Source organism: Dermacentor andersoni, chromosome 4 (assembly GCF_023375885.2).
Source record: "Dermacentor andersoni chromosome 4, qqDerAnde1_hic_scaffold, whole genome shotgun sequence".
Taxonomy (NCBI): domain Eukaryota; kingdom Metazoa; phylum Arthropoda; class Arachnida; order Ixodida; family Ixodidae; genus Dermacentor; species Dermacentor andersoni.
This window is the reverse complement of record NC_092817.1, coordinates 15302788-15322412: the sequence shown is the minus strand read 5'-3', so window position 1 is coordinate 15322412 and position 19625 is coordinate 15302788. Positions and strand designations below refer to the sequence as shown.

Sequence of the window (19625 nt, the reverse complement as noted above, 5' to 3'; positions counted from 1 at the left end):
TGTGCGCGTTAAAGATGCATTTATATGCCGAAATAAACTGGATTTTTTTCTCAATAGCCGGAGAATGCCCCGTTCCGAATGAAATAGAAGATGGCTGCCGCCGATCGCCCACGCACTGGCTACTCGCACCTGCCGGAGGAGAGCGTGGGTTTATTTGCGTATAACAAAACATTTTGCGTGGCCGTATAATGTTACTCAACCTTTTCGGCGAGCATATAACATCGCTATGCGAAGTCTTCTTTGCTGAGGGTTGGTTTTAGCGGAATTTGTAATTGCCAGTTACATGTCGCTGCGATATTAGACAAGCCATGGCAAGCTAAGTAAGGGAAAGCGGACCAATCGCAGACGCCGGCACCTCCGTCTTCGTTCGGTTATCTTTTTTCAGTGTGCTGGCCCGGCCCCATACAAACCCTTTCCACTCCACGTGCTCATCGCCTCTTATCAGCCAATCAGAGAGCAAAAACCGCTCAATGTAGGCAATCGTATTCGTTTTGAAAGCAAACAAAAGTGACTTGCGTTGCTTGCGTTGCGTTGCTTGCGTTGGCGGTTGCGTAAATTTAACGTCATGAGATTGGAACAAAAACATATTGGAATAGGGTTACGTTATAGGGCCCCTGTTTAATAAAAAAAAATGATTTTCATAGATACCGCCTATTAGACGGCAATCCATTTTGTATATCATCATTTTTGTTACATATTTTTTCTTAGTAGATACAAGCGTGTCCTTAGAAACTTTCTTCAATCGTATCCCACAACCTCGAGGCTGGCAATTTATACCTTTTTATGGCTTTTATCTCGTTAATAAAGCTTTTATGCATGAAAAGTGAATTCATTCTTCTTTTTGTTTACGTATTACATAACATATTCACTGCAGTATATATTTTCAGAAAATAGATCTGGCGTTACCTACAAAGACACATATTTTCCCCACGGGAGGGGAAGAGTTAAGCTAGTGGTTAGGTCGGCGAACGTCCGCAGCAAAACCTCACCAGGCGATGACGTCATCGCGCGTGCTCGCACCGCTTCACCGTAGCTTTCCCTCGCCGTGCCGTACGGAGGTCGCGCATGCGCAGATGCGGATCTAAGCCGTGACGTCACCATGAGGGTATAAAAGCAGCTCCGCTCCGCCGACGCGCCGACAAAACAGGCGGGTCTCCGACGAAGGAAGGGATGGGGCGACAGAAGAAGAGCGTCACTCCTGAATAAGAGGATGCGCGGGGCGAAAGCCGCCGCGCCGCTACTCGAGAACGGGTGTGACGACTTCGGTCCAGTCCCAAACATCGCGCCCGTGAAGCGACGGCAAAACGTCAGCGAGTTGCAGAAGAATCGGAGTTGCGTGCTCGTGTTACCGAGCGAAAGCGTGCGTGCAACCAGACGCGCGAACAAAACGATCCATGCTTGCGAGTCGGGAAGAACTTTCAGTGGCAAGGTCGGAAATCCATGGGAGATGCCGACAAAAGAAATTACTGAAAAATAACATGGTACATACATTAATGACCGAGTGTCCCTTTGGGGGGCTAACGACAACACAACGCAGAAAACTTGACCGAGTCTCGAAGCATGACTACGCAGAAGAGTTGGCCGAGTCTCCAATCATAACCACGCATAAACTTAGCCGATCGAAGAATAACCTATTGGTGGGGCCGCCACCTTCGCTGTTTGCCCAGTCTTTGCGCCACTAGTGCGGAGCTGCCCAAATTTTTTGTCTGTGTATGCACTAGACTCCATGCCCAGCTTATCAAGATAGAGCAGATACATAGATTTTATTCTTTCGCGATATCGTCGTAATTTTAAGGATCCCATGTTCCCTGTCCTAAGCAGAGCACTGGCTGAAATCTGGCGATTACGCAAGCCAAATAAAACTAGTAGATTTTTTCTGTAGGCTCTCAAGTTGATTAATATTTTTCCCAGTGAACGGATGCCAATCCATGAAGGCGTATTCTAAGACTAGAAGATTATATTTTCTATGATCCAATAATCTTCACGGTGAAATTTCTAGCGTGCCATAAATTTCACGATGAATACTTAGCAACTCGCCCAACTACCAGTTCTGCGCCAATAATCTTACATTTCTTGTGTTGACTAGTGTATCCTGATGTACGCAACGTTCCTCGTGGCTTTCTTTTCAAGCGATGTGGTCATTCCACCGGAGGTGCACAGTGATTTTATGTCGAGGTATTTATAGTTACACACAGCAGTAAGACAATAACCAATAATTGAATACGGGTATATCAGCGCCCCCTTTTTTTTTTTGACATTGTCACTGAAACGTTGTTTTTGTTGTTGTGTGTTTTTTTTTCTTTTTTTGGTAGGACTTGTTGCTGGGCGAGTTGGCTGAGATCTAATGAATACATCGTTGCGCCAACAGGAAAATAAAGACTTAGGAAGACAAGTAGGAAACAATATGTCTTGTGCTGAACTTCAACTCATTTTATTCTTACACTAGAGAAGCGAGAATCAACAAATGCGCATGTGTACCTCAGTGTTGTCTAGAGCAAATACAGTGACGCATCTTAACAGCTACATCTCGTTGTCAAACAGAAAAACAGACGTATCACTACTGCAACTCGTGCCTCTCTCTTTTATGTGATATGCCTCAAAAAGTTATCTTGCTAACGCATCCCTACTCCAGCCAATTATCTTAATATCACGCAGTAGTGCTGACATCTGCCTGCCAAGTCAGCCATGCAATGCGTGCACAAATGCTCATTACCCTTGTTTATTATACACAATTCTTGGTCCCGTGCCTGGTCATTGACGCATCTCCCCCTTTGGCCCACGTAGGACTTCCCACATTTCAGCAGTACCTCGTATATAACGCCCGTCGTACATTTCACGTATGGCCTAGTGTGGTTTTTCTGGCATCCTGACTTTTTGTCAACGCGCCTTTGCGCGTACACAGTCCAGCCAACTTGCGTGGTGCCTAGAAAGCAACTGGCCCACCAAACTTATTAGTGACATTCTTCGAGTTGTGGGAAAGTTTATGAACGTATGGCACCGGCTTTCCTATAACTTTTATGTAGCAAATTTTATGTGCTACGTACTGAGCAATAGAAAGCTCTATCGGGATTTTTTCATGTTGCTCTACAATTTTCTCATTCAGACGTTTCATTTATTTATAACATTTGAGTAGTTGATTAAAAAATTAAAAGTAATTATGTAATTAGGCAAACTGCAAAAAGATCGTCTGAGTATTTTCAAGGGACGGCATACATTAGCTTGGTTCTTTCCAGCTACGTGGCATTTGGATAACTTTATATATTGGTGCGTGATAGTTGGGACGCTCTTTATAAATAAAACTACGCCGGATACAGAACTCTGCAAAACATGGTTGCGAAGATACTGTTAAGAGGTGAAACCATTCTTTATCCGGCCGTTTGAGCACGAATAAAATACAAATGAATAGAGAGCCCTGACGCAGAAAATTCGGATATTATGCCATATTTCTGTCAACTGCTCCTATTTAAATCCTAAGTCGCCATCACGAGATCAATTGCGACCGTTTAAGAGTTTTAGCTCATCGTGATAAGAAGCGAAGCCCTTGCGTATCGTCGACCACGGTCAGGAGAGCACGCTCAATGTCGAGGGAGATATTTTTTCCTTCTTCAGGAAGGACCTTGAACTTCTGGAGCACCGTGGTCACGTATAGGAAGACTTCCATAAGAGCCAGAGTTTCACCCGGGCACGCCCTCCTTCCTGTGAAACGAGCATTACGAAGACAAAATCAGGGGGGGGGGGGGGGACCGTAAAAATAAATGCGTTGTCAGAGAGTATTGTTGGAAATTCATATACTACTACAAGAGTAGTAGTCATGGAGTAAGCAACAACTCAAACAGAAACAAAAGGACAATGATGGCACTATCATTCGACGAGGCCACAGCAACAACCCTATAAGCCATGTTTCAGGTATCGTCTATTTCGTCAATATGTCGGCCTTTGCTGTAAGGTTTAAACCCACATAGGTCCTTTAACATCTAGGTACTCGCTCTCTGTGCTAGCCTAAGCGGGTAATCAATCGTCCATGAACACAACGGTAGTTCCTGGAAGCATGTTGCCAGGCTTCATCAGTATACAGAGCTGCAAGAACGCTACTGCTGTTCTTGCAAACTCCTGGAGTGTGCGGTCACATTTTAATGCGCTATGAACACTTACTTGTAGCTGTGAGCACGTACTCATTCACACTCAGTTGTCTCCTAACTTTTATGTTAGCATCCCTTCTCTCGTCTATCTCTCCCTATGTCATACATAAACACGCACGCACGCACGCGCACCAAATAATCCGCCCCGATTGGACATTACGGCGGTACTGCGTAGCGCGCAAATGTAGGAAAAAGACCATTACTTTCAGTTTCGATTTTATCGTTTAGAGCATCCCTGGCAACAACTTATAGAGTCCCTGCTAGTATGCTAACCAAAGTTCATAGAGTTGTGTCCTTACCCACACTGAAAGGTATGAAGGCCAACGGCTTTTCATCCACCTCTGTGCCATCTGTGTTAAGGAAACGTGTTGGGTCAAACTGGGATGGGTTCCGCCAGATTGCCGGATCGTTGTTCAGACTCCACATGTTCGGTACGACTAAAGTACCAGCAGGAACATGGTATCCACCGATTACTGTGTCACGCCCCGCACTGTAATATGAAAGTGAAGTCATGTTCAAAAGAACTCGCTGGGTGTAGGCAGTCGCGATGGATGCAGAAGGGGAGGGGTATAAAGGCGTCGCATGTTCACAGATGACGCATAAGCCCTGGACTTGTTCTTGTATATTGCCTCGATTGCTTTGCTGTCTGAACTATGCGTTACGCACGTCGGTTCATCAAAACTGCTTTTATTTTATTTTATTTCATTTTATTTTACATTTACCGTCTACCTTCATCGCACCGGGACCCGCCGGGATGGCTTAGCGGCTATGGTGCTGCGCTGCTATAGCACCAGGCTGCAGGATCGTATCCCGGCTGCGGCGTCCGCTTTTCAATGGGGGTGAGGTGCAAGAACGCCCATTTCCCGTTCATTTGGGACAGGTTAAAAATCTCCAGGTGGTCGAAATTAATCTGGAGCCCTTCACTACAACATGCCCCATGATCATACCGTCGTTTTGGCATGTGGAACCTCAGAATTTAATTTTTTTTTCGCATCGGACAGTTGCTGCACTTACTTTACTGCTGATTCCATCACACGACTTGCATTCGTTTCTTTTTTTTTTCTACCCACGTTCTTCTAGGGCCTTTAGTCTCCTTCGTCCAAATGCCTGCAAAGTTGCATGTAGGCGGAAATACACTGGCTAAACCCTGCATTTTCTATACAAAATTTCTCTCCCTCTTCACAGATAGAAGTAGGGGTAATGATAGGGTTAATTGCGTATCAGCGTATTGACAATTTTTGCATTATGAATTGAACAAGAAGAAATCAGGAGCCAGGAGACGCCATTTTGACGTTTCTAAATTAGATTAGGCGATAAATTAGTGCTCTTTTGCGCTGTGGCTTTAAATCTCTAAATAATGAGTGCTTGATTGGTGTAAGCAGAGAGATAATGCAGAAGGACTCTTGTTGCATTTCGCTGAAGGAATCAATTTTTCGCGATGAGCCTTCACTAAAAAAAAAATATGCAACCCAGCATCAATTAATTCTCGGTTTATCTGCAAATGATTTGTTCCTGTTTTGGGCTGCAAAAATGCTACCGATCCATAGCGCGTGCGTGACTATGTGTTAGTAGGAAATACTCGTGGGCCTGTTGCTGCACGTGTACTCTTCATTCACAGGAAAGGTAATATCGAAACCTTGCGTAATCCGAAATTTTCCCGCCTAACTATATCCCTATATCGGTTCGGCAAGCTTTGCGCCATTCTAAAGTCTCATTTCATGCAGGCATTGAATTTCCTTTATGAGGCATGTATGTTATGGCGCGAATGAATGCTCCCTGTAAAACTTATAAATGCTGCAAAGAAATCTCGAGATTTAGTGACGTAAATCTGCGTTGGGTTACTGTACACGGTGTTTCCCTAAACAGTGATTTCATGTAGGTAACCTTTTCTAACACGCATACACTTCTCCTACTTCAAAAACTCGTATTAGTGCTTAAGTATTATATATATATATATATATATATATATATATATATATATATATATATATATATATATATATAATTTTTTTTTTTCAGAATACTGGCACATATATTGACAACGAAGGTGGTACGCTTTATGCTTCTCCTGACTTTATGGCCTGTTGGCTTCATACGGTGGTTACTAACAAAAGCTCATTTGTTTCCCTGACTCTTCCCACTCATTCAGCATTCGAGCAAAGGGTAATTCCAACAGCTGCTGCTCGTTTGATAATCTTTTGGACAGCAAAATGTAAACGTTCCTGATTTTCCGTTTCTTATCTTTTTTTTCCAATTGTTGACAGCACCAACTGAACATATAGTATTAAACAGAGATATACTTCCAAACGAGCAACTGCTCAAATGGGCGCCTTGTAATGCGTGCCATGGTAATTTCGGTAACAGGTGTGTAAGTCGGTATTCGATTGTCCTCGAACTGCATGACTTGTCATTCTCGAAGAACTGTGTTCAATTCGGAATGGTTATGCATGCCCGCTGTAAAGGTTGTCTACTGCCCTTTCACTAGAGGATGCTCCGACAGTGTAGTGCTGTTTTTTTTTCTTTCTTAGTGGCATAAATTATAAAGAGATGTTCGCCCCAAGAAGTTGTGTCGGCTGCTTCCCTCCAGAAAAGAAGCGTGAAAATATATCACGAGCCCCAGAACATCGCAGTGGTAAAAGAAGCATTATAAAATGGCATCACGATAAATAGTCGAGTCGAAGAACGAAATTTCACTAGGAAAACAGCTTTCTCCTTATATGTTGCGACCTTTCAGATATTGCAATTCACGTTGGCACTGTACTTTTACACCTCTTGTGCTGGTGTTTCAAGGCGTGCTTTTAATAATAACTTCATACCAACTTGTTTAGCCTTCTATTGTATTATGCGTTATGGTTTGCGTGACGTCACTGAAGCAAGTCAGAACACGCGCAAGTGGAAATAACAGAGGGTAAATTAAACAGTGCGTAACTGACACGCACACCAGCTAGCGTGCTCTTTGTGCGCTCTTTCCTCTCAAGCCTCCCTACTAGACTGCTTGCGTGGCTCACCATTCGCCTGAGTATAAGCCTAAACACTACCCAGTCGGTACTCTCATTTACTATGTACACCTTGTATTCATGCTTTACGGCATTGGGTAGCTGGGGCACGGGCGGGGCAATTGCGGGAACTGTTTGACCTAAACCCGCCTCCACAATGCAGCGCCCCTCCTACTGCTCCTAATGACCCTAAAGGGCTCCCTTGAAGCTGCGCTGGCCTAGCGTCACACTTACACCCGGTGCAGGCTGAGAGGCGACGAAGTCCTCCAACGCAACGTCTCCAGAATGGAGGCCATGGTGTACGGCATGCGCAGGCGGTCCTGCCACTCCGGCGCCCTCTGGCGGCCCACGACGGAGTCGATTTCTCGCTGCACGCGCGCCTGCTGGCCATCGGGGTCACTGGCAGCGATGTACAGGTTCCACAGGATGACCGTCCGCACAGGATTGGTTGATGGGCCATAGAAGTTGATCGCGTTACCTTCCAGATATTTCACTGAAACAAGCGTCAAAGCCATTTCTACAACAAGAAGACATTTGTTGTTATTCGTTACGTTAATTATTACGAACTCAACATTAACAGATTGCAATAGCATGCGTGCGCGTGTCTGTGTGTGTGTGTGTTGCCACACAGACACACGGGCGTGCAGGCTACCCGGGGCTGCCTCTTTGCTTACATTTGCTCCCCTCATTACCACCAAACTCTATAACACATAAGAATTATTCTGTACTGATAGCGTAAAAACTATTTTCGTGCCACTGCGTATAAGCGGTTTTGTTTTAACAAGTTCTTCTTCGGCTCCAAAAGCATAGGGCAAATTTACGATTGCCAAATTATTGTGAATAATACACAATAACTTTGGTAGGCGTGAAGAGGAAGATAGTATGCTCAGGTAAAATATATTAACCCTACAAAAAATACAAGTTAATATTGACACGCGCACCTCTTTATCCTTCTTCCGATGGCTACTCGTACACTTACTTGTAGTACAAAGTTCGACGAAAACTCGTCAGGCGAGGGTGATATGTTGTCAAATACACTGGCACATTATTCCTTTTGGCGTAAGGCTCAAAAGGAATAGTGACAACTTACTCGTATAGTGACAATCAGTTCCCTTGTTTTCCTTTATCTTCCTCAGGTATCCATCAATGAAGTCTCTCTCCGCGTAGTAGTCCATGTTTTCTTCATGCTCTTTAACTGCGTCTCTGAAATGTAAAGTGCCATGATCAACTGATTTCTGTGAAATCGTTACGTGCAATTCCCGGTACTGTAGTATTGTGCCTGGAGGTCCAAGCACTCGTATGTGAAAGCATTACGTTTTAATAAAGAAGAGACATTGTTATTTCTGCCTGGAACGTCGAGGAAATTAGTGCATCCGTGAATGAGCGTGGCTAAAAACCAAGACGCAACGCCTTCACTCCATTAAAATCGCCGAATACGCTCTGAAGTCATGGCAGGGTGTTTTGTGAGTCACTTTAGTAATAATACTTTCCGCTGAAATTAAGGCCCGCAGCTGGAAAACTACTCTGAGCCCACCTGACATTCAAATTTGCTCTCTTAGCAAACAAGTATATTGAACGGCAATTTTCACTGCATAGTTTTGATGCTTCCTGCATTTTTATGACGAGAAAGAAAGAAAATGTTTGGGAAGGGGGAAGTTGAAGTCAACTGCTACGAAATACGGCTGAACCAGCTTGTTGCCTATTACCAAGACGTTTTTGGTGGGTGTCGGTGTTGTAAAGAGCGGGAGAGTGCTGTAATATTTGAAGTGGCAAATGAGAGCGATTGCCAACTGTCTCTGGCGATACCTATGTTTACGCTCGCTATAGTAGTACGCCATAATACTGCCATAAGCCTTGCGGCATGGCGTCGTTTTCTGAGCTCTGGTCGTGTCGCTGGGATGCGCAAAACATGCGTGACGTACTCTCTTTGTATGCATTGTCGAAAGAACACTTAAAAAATTATGCCTAGTCTGCTGAAACAACAACGCCTCTAGTGCTATAGGCAGTTCAGCGGCCATGTACCCATTACGAAATAAATCTGGGAATTCCAGTGTATGTTTAGTCGATTAGGCCACAAAACAATAAATAGAAGCGTTCCCTCAACTCTCGGACTTTCCTAAAGAACCTTTGCGATACAGATGTTTCCGTTTATTTCTTGTTGCGTCTCTTTTGCCTGGCTCGGTGTCCACGTGAGAGGGGCGAGGCATTGGTATTGGCGTTAGTCACCGCAAACTGGGAGCTACTTTTTTCGCGTGAAGCGCGAAGCCAGTGCAATGCACCGTGGCATTGAGGGGGAGGACAAAGACATTGAGCCGTGGCCTTCGAGATTTGCGCTGAGCAGAGGTGATTCTCCCGAGTGACGCTTGGGACCGCTGGTGTCGGGGCGCGCGAATGCGTAATCATCCGGCTAGTTTCATATTTAGCGCGTTCCCTTTTTTTATAGCGCGGAAAAAATACTTACGCGAGACATAGACTGAAAACAACAAAATCGGGTGTCTTAAAACACAATTATTACTTTTCTGTCGAAGTTCACGTACTCAATTCAATAATTAAAAATTACTTGATTCAGTTATGAAAAATTTATTCAAAATGTTCAATTGTGGAAAACATCGCCAGGTGCGCTACGTCACTGGTCACTTTTAAGAGCTTGGCTAACGTTAGCTGGGATACCATATATATATATATATATATATATATATAGTGACAGAATTTTTCAACGGGCCAAGTGTATTTAGCAAGATGAGATGCACAAGCTCGCCGTTATCATTGGTTCACTTATTTATCCATTACGGTCAGTGGAGCGACTTTCCCCATATATATATATATATATATATATATATATATATATATATATATATATATATATATATATATATGTGTGTGTGTGTGTGTGTGTGTGTGTGTGTGTGTGTGCGTGTGTGTGTGTGTGTGTGTGTGTGTATGTATGTATGTATGTATGTATGTATGTATGTATGTATGTATGTGTGTATGTATGTTGCACCACGTGAATATGCTCCACTCTTACATGCAAACAACCATTAATTTGAAGTAATTTGGTGTCCAATGAAGCGCATACGCGCATACTAATGCACTGAAGTCGGCAACAAATTGCGAATAACTCAGATACAGTAAAAGACAAGGAAGCACGTATAGGGTCATTTAAGTGTTGCTATTCTTGGCTGATTGAACCGTTTTTGCGTACTACGTTCGTGTCAGCTCTATTGTTTACGGCGGACTCCAGCTCTCTCCCTCGCATTTTACGAGACAACATCCGCCGGCACTAGTTGGGCATGAGGGTGTTTTTACCACCACTCGTAAAGGTGTTTTTCTATTCCCTTCTGGACATCTCCTCCCCAATTAGACTAACTTCGCTGACATCAGCCTGCTCACCTGACATGCTGCGTCAGCTCCTTCATTACGTAGTTCATGATGCGCAACTTCGAGTTTGGAATGTAAGAAGCCAGTGTGCGAACCACGGGAAGAAAATCCATGACACAGAAGAAGTCTGCGTTGCGCAAAAACATGCTGAGCAGACCCTCGAAATAGCGACCCTTGGGATCCTCCAAGTCATAGCGCCGCCCAAAAACCAGTGCCGAGATGTTGTTGGCAACACTGGCTGCGAGTGGCTGAGCTATCCGCATTGGTTGTCCTTTGCCTGATGCCAGAAACTGCAGGAAGCATTCTAATTCTTCCTGAATATTGAAACAAAAGGCACAATGATACACACGCCAGCATCACTTCAAGCTCAAAGAGGTTGTGAGGTTATGGCTTGAGATTTAAGTACTCACAAATAAGAGAAAAATAAAGAAAATGACACCAAGAAACCGCTCCACCGACTTTCTTACGTGAATATGTTCCTCCATAGATTTCTTGGCAAAACCCAGGTTTCTCAATACGTGAAAGCAATATCTTCTGTTGACAAGCCATGCTTCGCCGTTCAATGCAGCAATGCCTGTTTAGAAAAAGATTTTAAGAGTTGTGACATCGAATTTCGTGTACTGCAGCCAGCACAGTTTCAAGACACACGCAATTAAACTACAGTAATGAGGATGAGGACACACGAATGTATCGAGTCTCGTACCATTCACGTCGAGGTAATTAAAGACGAAATCGTTGGATCGATAGAGGACGTCAGAATTCGAGAGTCCTTCTCGAACGGACGCCACGTCGTTCAGTACGACGACATCCTTGATTCCGAGCTGAAGTCTGCAAACGTCAAGTTTTAATGATGCGGTGTCACACTGCCATGCTTTCGTTAAGCGAACGCGGAACCTAATTCCCTAGGAGGTCATTTACGAGCTCAGCGCATTCCTTATTATCGGTAGCCTTTCCTCTTTCGCGGATGGACATTCTCACATTGCGCTAAGTCCTGCCGACCTATCGCACAAAGCCGGTTCATTGATATCAGCAAGGGCAGAGTATTTGGTGTCAGAAGTGCAAGATCGAGTGAAATTGATTGTGCACTTCCGTTGTCAAATGTAGCACATTTTGTTGAGTCTTATACCTTGCATACAGCCTCAATGTATGAGACAATAAGCTTTCTTGTTTTGTTTAACAAGGTCAAATAGTTATCGCTTCAGAGGACACAATTTCCTGAAGGAGGAGCAATCCTGTGAGTGAGCCATGCAAAAATCCATGATTGATTTGCTGCCCCCGGTTTGCGCTGCAAAGAGAAATCGAGCATGCTGCGTATAGCTGACAGCTGCGGAAAACATTCGCGTGCCAGTCCAAGTCGCTGTTTTTGCGACAAGTTTGCTGTTGTTCATGCAGCCATTCCGTAGGCGCTGTCGCTCAGCTAAATAAATAATAGAGATGGTGTCAATAAATGAATTGCGCGACCACCTTCATAACCCGACACAGTTTGACCTACTAGGTGTGCCTAACTTCTTGGGGAGCTACTTTTGGTTTCAAGCAGTCATTGGATGGATTTTGGCATTATTCGGAGGATGTGTTGTAGCTGATCACTGTCGAAGTATGTGAGTAAAGAAAGAGCACCTTATGATTGGTCCATATTTCTCACTCAGCTCTTGGAACACCACGTGGTACGGTTTCCATATGAATGGAAGATAGCCAAGTAGTGGAATGCCTCTTGGGCCAGGTGGCAAGCGTTTGTCCTTTGCGCGTGGGTTCTTTGAAGCAAAGTTCTTTATCGTTAGCAGCCCACCAAGTATGACAGCCAAGCAGGCCAAAATTACTGACCAGTTGCCTTCCCAAGCAGCAACCTGAAATGCAAGAAGCAACCAAGCAATGACTAAATTAAAATTTGGAGAACAGTCTTCGTGAGAAGTCTTTAACCAACAAAAAATACGTGACTCCCACATAAAGGCCAAATCAACTTGTGCAGTTTAATGTTCCAAAGCAACACACATGTTTGTAAATGTCCCTAGAGTTCACTTCTTTCTGAATAAGATTTCGAAACCAAAATTATGGGGTTTGTCTTCCCAAAGAAAAACCGTGAGGTGCTCTGAATTATTGTAAACTACCTGGGACCAGCTAAAAGCTTGCAGCGAAATGTAGACAGAACACATTTCTGCATTCCGCCGCCTTCAGAATGCGGCAGCCATGGCCGGAAATCGAGCCTGTGACCTTGAGCTCCACAGCAGAACCTCATGGCCACTCGCATTTGCAAGTGTAGGTTTGTGTAAGGGTAGCTCCAACAATGATATAAAGGCAATTGGCGGTCTCTATCAATGAACTTTGGGGACGTGCTACGAAAAGGTTCCTTGACACGCAATAAAAACCTTTATCTGTGTCTGTGTCTCTTAGCTCTGAAAGTGCACGTCCATGTTTTACGCAAGCTTACAAAGCTCTTTGCGCAGCAAAACTGTATCTTCAGCTTCTTTGTACCATAATAATCGAAGCCAAGCAATTTTTTCCAAGTGCCCTAGAAATTGCTTCTGTAGAGCTCCACTTTCCAGCCGAGAGATGATGGCGCGCAATGAGCTTAGATCTGGTACGTCATGGCAATAGGCTAAACGGATGTTATCATGGTCTGTACATGTCTATTGAAGGTATTCGCTTGCGGAGCCTAGCCAGCAAACAACATTAAAGAACCCACACTCTTCTTATCATGACTAAGCTCGAAGTCAAGGTGTTTATTTAACGTTGACCTCCTGCGCTCAAATGTTTACATCAATGCGTAAGCACGAAGTACGTAACTACTGGAACTCTTGAACTACACCCTGTTAAATTTAAAGAACATATGTTGCGAAATAATTTGTTGTTGGCATGTACCCTGTGTGAGGAGTCATGAGCGAAATCAGCACGCGTATAAGGCTTTTATAACGCCTTTGAGCAGTCGAAAAGGGTTTGGTTTTTTTTCTCCAGACGCCGTAATTAACTCACAAATTCTAAACTTTGCCCGGACGTCAATCTCGGCATACCCTGCCCTACTATTCACCTCAAATGACAGTTTGGTGGCAAATTCAATTCTCCGTAACAATCTATCAGCAATTCTCCCGAGCAAGCTAGCAACATTGTTATGGCCGGTTGACGTCGAGAGCCTGGCGATATCTCGTCTCATCGGGAAGAATCATGGCGAAAAATGGTACGAAGTGAACAAGTACAGCGGGGCCACCAGCGCCCTTGTGGAACATGCTGAAACAACGGGTCCTTAGATGCTTTGGCAAGACGCACGCGTCCTCATAAGTGAAATAAAGTTGAGTTAACGCTTTCATCTTCAGTCGCTACATATCCAGACAACTGCATGTAGTTTGCATCGAAACGACGAAAAACTTCACCTGATAATACGCCCACACGTTACGCCATATAGTCCACCGCACATAGCCTCACACCCGTCCTGCTTCTTAATCCATTGTGAACAAGGCTCTCGTGTGGCATCGCAAGCATCAAGATGTTAAAGGCTGTTTTTCAGACTATCGGCAGGTGGATGGCAATCTTTCCGTTTCATTAACGAGGGTAGCTTGAAGCCTGACATTAGTTCGTGTAACGGTGCCAATGTGAACTTGTGTGTGGACACTCCCGTCGTTCCTAGCTAACTTTATCATTTCAGTTTTCATTGCGCTTCTGTCAAAATTCCACGCAACAGCAGAGATTAACAATGCCGCTGTGTTATGCAAAATTCCCCTGCATCAGCAATCAGTTTAATTCTGTGCAAATGTAGCTATATCAGAGACACACTGTGAAAAATTACGTGCCTGTTACGTGCAGTTGATTTATAGCAGAAGAATGTACTTACCTTGGGAAAGAATTCCTGAAAAGCAATGTGTGTCATATCAAAATCTGCAAGTCTGGCCTAAGTCTGGCAGGCACCGCATAACCCGCGTCGTCCTTTTCTCAGACGTAGAGGCAACCACAGTGGAGCCCGACCTAGCCTGCCTGCATTCTTATCTACAGACGCCATTACTTTGTTTTTCTGCGCATTTCCATGTGATAAGAGCGAGTTAACGACCTTAAGTAAATAGAAATAGGCCCCACTTAAGGGACCTTGAACTGCTACAGTGCAAGACGAAACGATAGCAGGGAATAAGGTATTGTGATACCCGGTGTTCAACGCTTAGAATCGGGTAGCATATGGTAAAATTTTGTTACCATATCATACATGGTGCCTGTAACCAGAGTACGCCTATTGCACTTTGGCGTTTTTCTACAAGACGTCTAAAAATTTTTTGACAGCTTTTCAATGGGCGATACATTAAGAGAAAGATTCCTTCTGATCTCTGTGTGATCTGTAACGACTGAAAGAAAAAGGCCTCGAAATCTTGTTTTAAACTTCAATGATGCAAATGTTGCCGCTGTTTTGTAAACTCGCAAGCAAGAAACGATACGTGATGTCGCAAAACGCTTTTCTCTCTCAATGACGTCCAATCTGTTTACAGTCAGCATAGTCTATTGAGAAAAACTAGAACGTTTGAATATGACCATCTCTTTCGCCGTCCCATTCCCCGTCCCCATTCCCCAGTAATGTGTAGCAGGCCAGAGTAAGCAACAGCTTAGGCTTACTTCTCTGCCTTTCCGCTAATAAATTCCTCTCGTTCCCTCTTCTTGAATATTAGGTGTTATTCACGACATTCCGCTAGCACCTAAAAAACTGGCAGAATGCATATCACGATGACTGTCGATGGTAACACGTTTAGCATTGATTCAAGATAGCAACAATTACCACCATCGAAACGAGTTACCGTACATACCCGTCTAATGGCCACAGGTACTTTTTTTTTCGAGATTTGGTGTGAAATAGAGGGGTGCGGCCGTGCATCACACGGAGAAAAAGAGACATTGCTTTTCGTTACCAGTTTCGGTGGTATTTCTCTTTATTAAACAACTGTAGTCGCTTGTGCTGGCTCTGGCTAATCTTGATTATTATTATTATTATTATTATTATTATTATTATTATTATTATTATTATTATTATTATTATTATTATTATTTGGCATCCCCTTTTGAAACGGGGCAGTGAAAATAATCGCCTAGCCTGCTTAAGTTATTCACGTATGCTATGCATGTTTTTATCTAGAATTTTTGTATACATCTCCGTTTCTTTCCCTTGAAAATCTGGCTATTCCCGTAGTGCGTCTCCTGCCAGCTGAAATAAATGTTGACGCCCTAGAGACCAGCGACGACAGCCTGTCGGAGGCAGCCGTTAAATCACGTAGGCTGTGCTGTTGCTAACCGGAAGCGCCGAAAACTCGGCACGGCAGCCTTGTTTTTCCAATGATTGAAAAAAAAGCTTCGGAATTGTCGTACCACACAACAGATAACACCGCCAACCTTCTCAAAAATCAAGGGTGCGGCTCATACATGGATGCGGCCATTACACGAGTATATACGTTATGTATGAGGCCTGTACTCCAACGAGACTCCTTTTTCACGCTTTCCTAAAAACACACGGTGCCATCTAGCGCCGCTGCTACGAAGCCTGCGCGTGGCTTCCAAAATGCATGGCGCACCGATGCAGGGCGAATGCTTAAAAGCGCGTCACGCGGCAACTGCGCCCCTTTCTGGTGCTTCTTTCTTGACATGCTGCGCCACCTAGGGGTGCGGCCGAGAAGTCTGTGTGTGTCTGTGAACGCTGATAATTTTTCTCTCGAATTCTGCACACCCAGTAGCACATACTCAGTGACACAACTTGGCGAGAGTTTCATTTTAGAGCGGCATGTACCCAGTGCATTCATGGTGCAGCTCGCCAAAGCGATGGCGTGAAAGGCGTTCACTGAAAAGCAGCACATGGCCCGTGCATTTGTGGCGCAGCCTGCTAAAGCGTCGGTTTGCTGTCCTTGAGGCGAACTTATGACGTGGATTTGATTCCGCTCAGCCTCGGAGAAATTTAAGGAATCTTTTTTGTCATTGCAGAGTGGTGCATTGCCAGTGGCACACATATAGTTGGCACCCAAGTTGGCACCAATGAAATTCATTGAAGAGCGGAACACGCCTACTATACCCACTGACCAAAGTTCTTCAGAAAAGTATAGGCGTGTGCTGGTTGGTAACACATAGTTACATTAGAAAAATAGCGCGGGAAGGACGATCGACAAAGACTGGACAGGACAAGTGCTAACTTTCAACACAGCGGAAGAGCATATATACGCAAATGATTCTGCTAAGGGAAAGAAGGACATAAAAACTTAACAAAAACGCCACATGCCGTCATGCCATGAATTCAAGCTCTCTGGTTGATAATGCCACAGACGCCCTGCTGATGCATGGATCACCTGCCCGTGCAATCTCATATGCTTCCTTGATTTCTCTTGTCGGGTCTTTGCGGTGCCGGTACAAAATGACCGTCTTATCGAGCAGGGGATGGCAAGGTGGTTGTGCAACACACCTTTACAATGGGCCGCCAGATGGCCGTCTGTGGAAATATTGCCCACTTTATTACTGTGCTCTTGAAGACGCACATTCAAACATCTGCCCGTTTGGCCATTCTACAAAATTTCACTGTCGTGTGGAGGTACTACAACTACATTGGTACTACTACATTAGTGTATGGAGTATCTCAAGCGGACGAATGTGATCTATCCACTTACAGCTTGTACAATATTGTTACAATGTTTACGAAGGTAATGAAAACTTGTAATCAAAATTAGTGGTATACTTCAGAGCAGCGTGTACTACATTAATTTGTGTCCGCTTAAGATCTTTATTAGGTGCAACTTACAGTATTATAGTATCGTGTTATTTTATTTGCTCAGTTGCAGAGTTGTAAACTGGGTACTTGCGATTTCTGCATTTCCATGTATTCAGATAGGAACTCCATATAGCTAAAGCTTACTCTTAACTGGTGAGCAGGAGTTGCTAGCTGAGAGTGAAAAGACTACACTATCGCAGCCCGGTGGATGTCATGTGGTGCTAATATAATGACACTTCAAGTCAGCATATTTCTACGCGGCTGTTGGTGGAAACGTAGAAGCGAATTCCTCGGAATAAAACATAGAGTAGCACGACCTGTCTCATCATTTCACTGAATCACAAATGCATGCCAAGCATGCGTAAAAGTACCTAAGAAGTCCTTGCACGCTTTCCGTCAATCACTTGGATGAAGGAGTCAGTTATATTGTAGCTTAGCAATTTGCATCCGTATCTGTATCGCTATATAGCTTTTATTAATTCCGTCACTTGTTCCACAATGCGCTTTCATTGTTTTCAGATGCTTTATTTCATATTCTAAGGATACATCTTTAGTTTCTAGGTCGTTCAGCCATATTTCCTGATTGCCGCGCTTTCCTATTTTATTTGACCTTGGCTATTACTTTATGCGACCTGAAAATAAGATCAACCTTGCAACCAGCTGACAGGGAGTGATGCCGCTATGCGCTACCTTGTTGAGCCTCGGTACCATTCCTACACACGCCTATATTTAACGAATTGTTCCAAGCTTGTTAACTCGCATCCACACTGAAAGGAATAAAGGCTGATAGTTTCTCGCCCACCACCGTTCCGTAGGAAACATGGGGGGTCAAGCTGGGACGGGTTATTCCAATCTGCAGAGTCGTTGTTAGGACTCCACATGTTTGGTACAAGTAATGCACCGGCACAGATATCATAGCCCCCGATGATTCTGTGACACCCTGCTCTGCAAGGCAGGAAACAAAACAGTCGCTAAACAAACATTTCTACAATGGCTTATCCCATTCGCACTGGGGATATATATACGCATACTAAAGAAATCGCGCATGCCGGCGGCTGACGCGAGACAAGTATTAAATGTTGGACACTTATTTCCCCAATTATGAAGCACTTCGTTATTATTGCCCATATGCGCTTCCTGATAACTTAACTTTGGCAATTCTAGTTGAGATAAATGCATGTAATCATACACATTAAATCCAGATAACAGCTCCGCAATAAAAAATCACTATTATGCATCATTATGCATCACTATTAAGCACTATTATGCATCATTTACACATTATTTTGAGGTGCCATAATCAGCATTCGCCGAACCGTTGTGGCAGTATTTCACAAGCTTTCGGGCGCACGCAGGCGATTACAAGACCGACACAAAGAACAAGCACGCGCAGTTACGGCGGCGACAGCAAGTAGGGAACCTTCACGCAAGTCATATTTAAAACAGTGCTTGCTCCCTAACATGTTGTTTTTGTTGTTGTTGATGATGATGACGATGTTTATGATGATAATGGTGCTAATGATCTTTTTTGGCATCCCCCGTTCAAAGGGGGTGATGACAAATGGTCCTCTAGCCTGCTTGAGCTAATAAAGTATGACGGAATACGTGCATATAGGTGTATAGCATTGTGCTTATCGCTGCTACACCTTTTCGTTTTTTCATCAAAACATCTATATTTACATTGAGCAGTTCCCTATGACTGGAACCATTCCGATTCTGATCCCAAATCGTTTTTTTTTTTTTCACATATTGTAAATGTCTCTTGCTCACCTCGACTGCTGACTAGTCCATCCGCTTTTATACCGATCGCTTCCGGAAGGTGTGCATTTCCTACTTATTCTTGCTGGGAAACTTTGTTCACATTACATTAGGATGCGCTAAGTCGTTTCCGAATACTTTTGCTGAAGCAGACAAATGCCTAATCCTGTCGCGAACGTTCGCTCCGGTATGTGTTTGTCTTCAGGCAGCCAAATCGAGGCTCCAATAGCAAGGCTTTGTGCGGCCGTACAGATACTTCTTCCTCATTTATTTCTCAACAGCAAGCCCCAGCACGAGTTTTCATTAGGTCTTTCGCCTGAAGAACAGAAAGAACATATTTCAAGTGATGCAGGAAGGAACAGAACTGTGTGAGCGCGGCGCGCGGAGGGAGTGAGGCAGGGCGGCCGGGAGGCATGTGGAAGTCCGAATACACATTCCTGAGACATAGGTTCGTTACTGTCTTCCACAAAAATAATGACACCTTTCTTGTTCGCACTGCTATATAGCCTTAGATTAGGCAGCTTTCCATAAGCAAAACCTGCGTCTCCAGAGACGCCATTAGGCCACGCAGATGTGTATGTTGTTCGTTCTTGGCACACATCTTCAAGTTGTTTCAAATTTATTTTTAGGCAAGTGTATTCGTAA

The 19625-nt window shown here is 44.1% G+C and overlaps 1 protein-coding gene across 1 annotated transcript in view; it reads right to left on the bottom strand.

Annotated features, from left to right (window-relative positions):
- Positions 1-14465, bottom strand: part of LOC126535771 (uncharacterized) — a 67798-nt gene extending 53333 nt beyond the window's left edge. The window contains exons 1-9 of the mRNA XM_055073290.2: positions 14334-14465; positions 12131-12357; positions 11217-11341; positions 10981-11087; positions 10526-10827; positions 8226-8338; positions 7370-7628; positions 4439-4629; positions 3521-3696 (exon numbers count right to left, since the gene is read on the bottom strand). Of these exons, the coding sequence (XP_054929265.2) occupies positions 3521-3696; positions 4439-4629; positions 7370-7628; positions 8226-8338; positions 10526-10827; positions 10981-11087; positions 11217-11341; positions 12131-12357; positions 14334-14369 (1536 nt within the window). The 5' untranslated portion in view covers positions 14370-14465. The remainder of the gene's footprint in view (positions 1-3520; positions 3697-4438; positions 4630-7369; positions 7629-8225; positions 8339-10525; positions 10828-10980; positions 11088-11216; positions 11342-12130; positions 12358-14333) is intronic.
- Positions 14466-19625: the final 5160 nt, after the last annotated feature.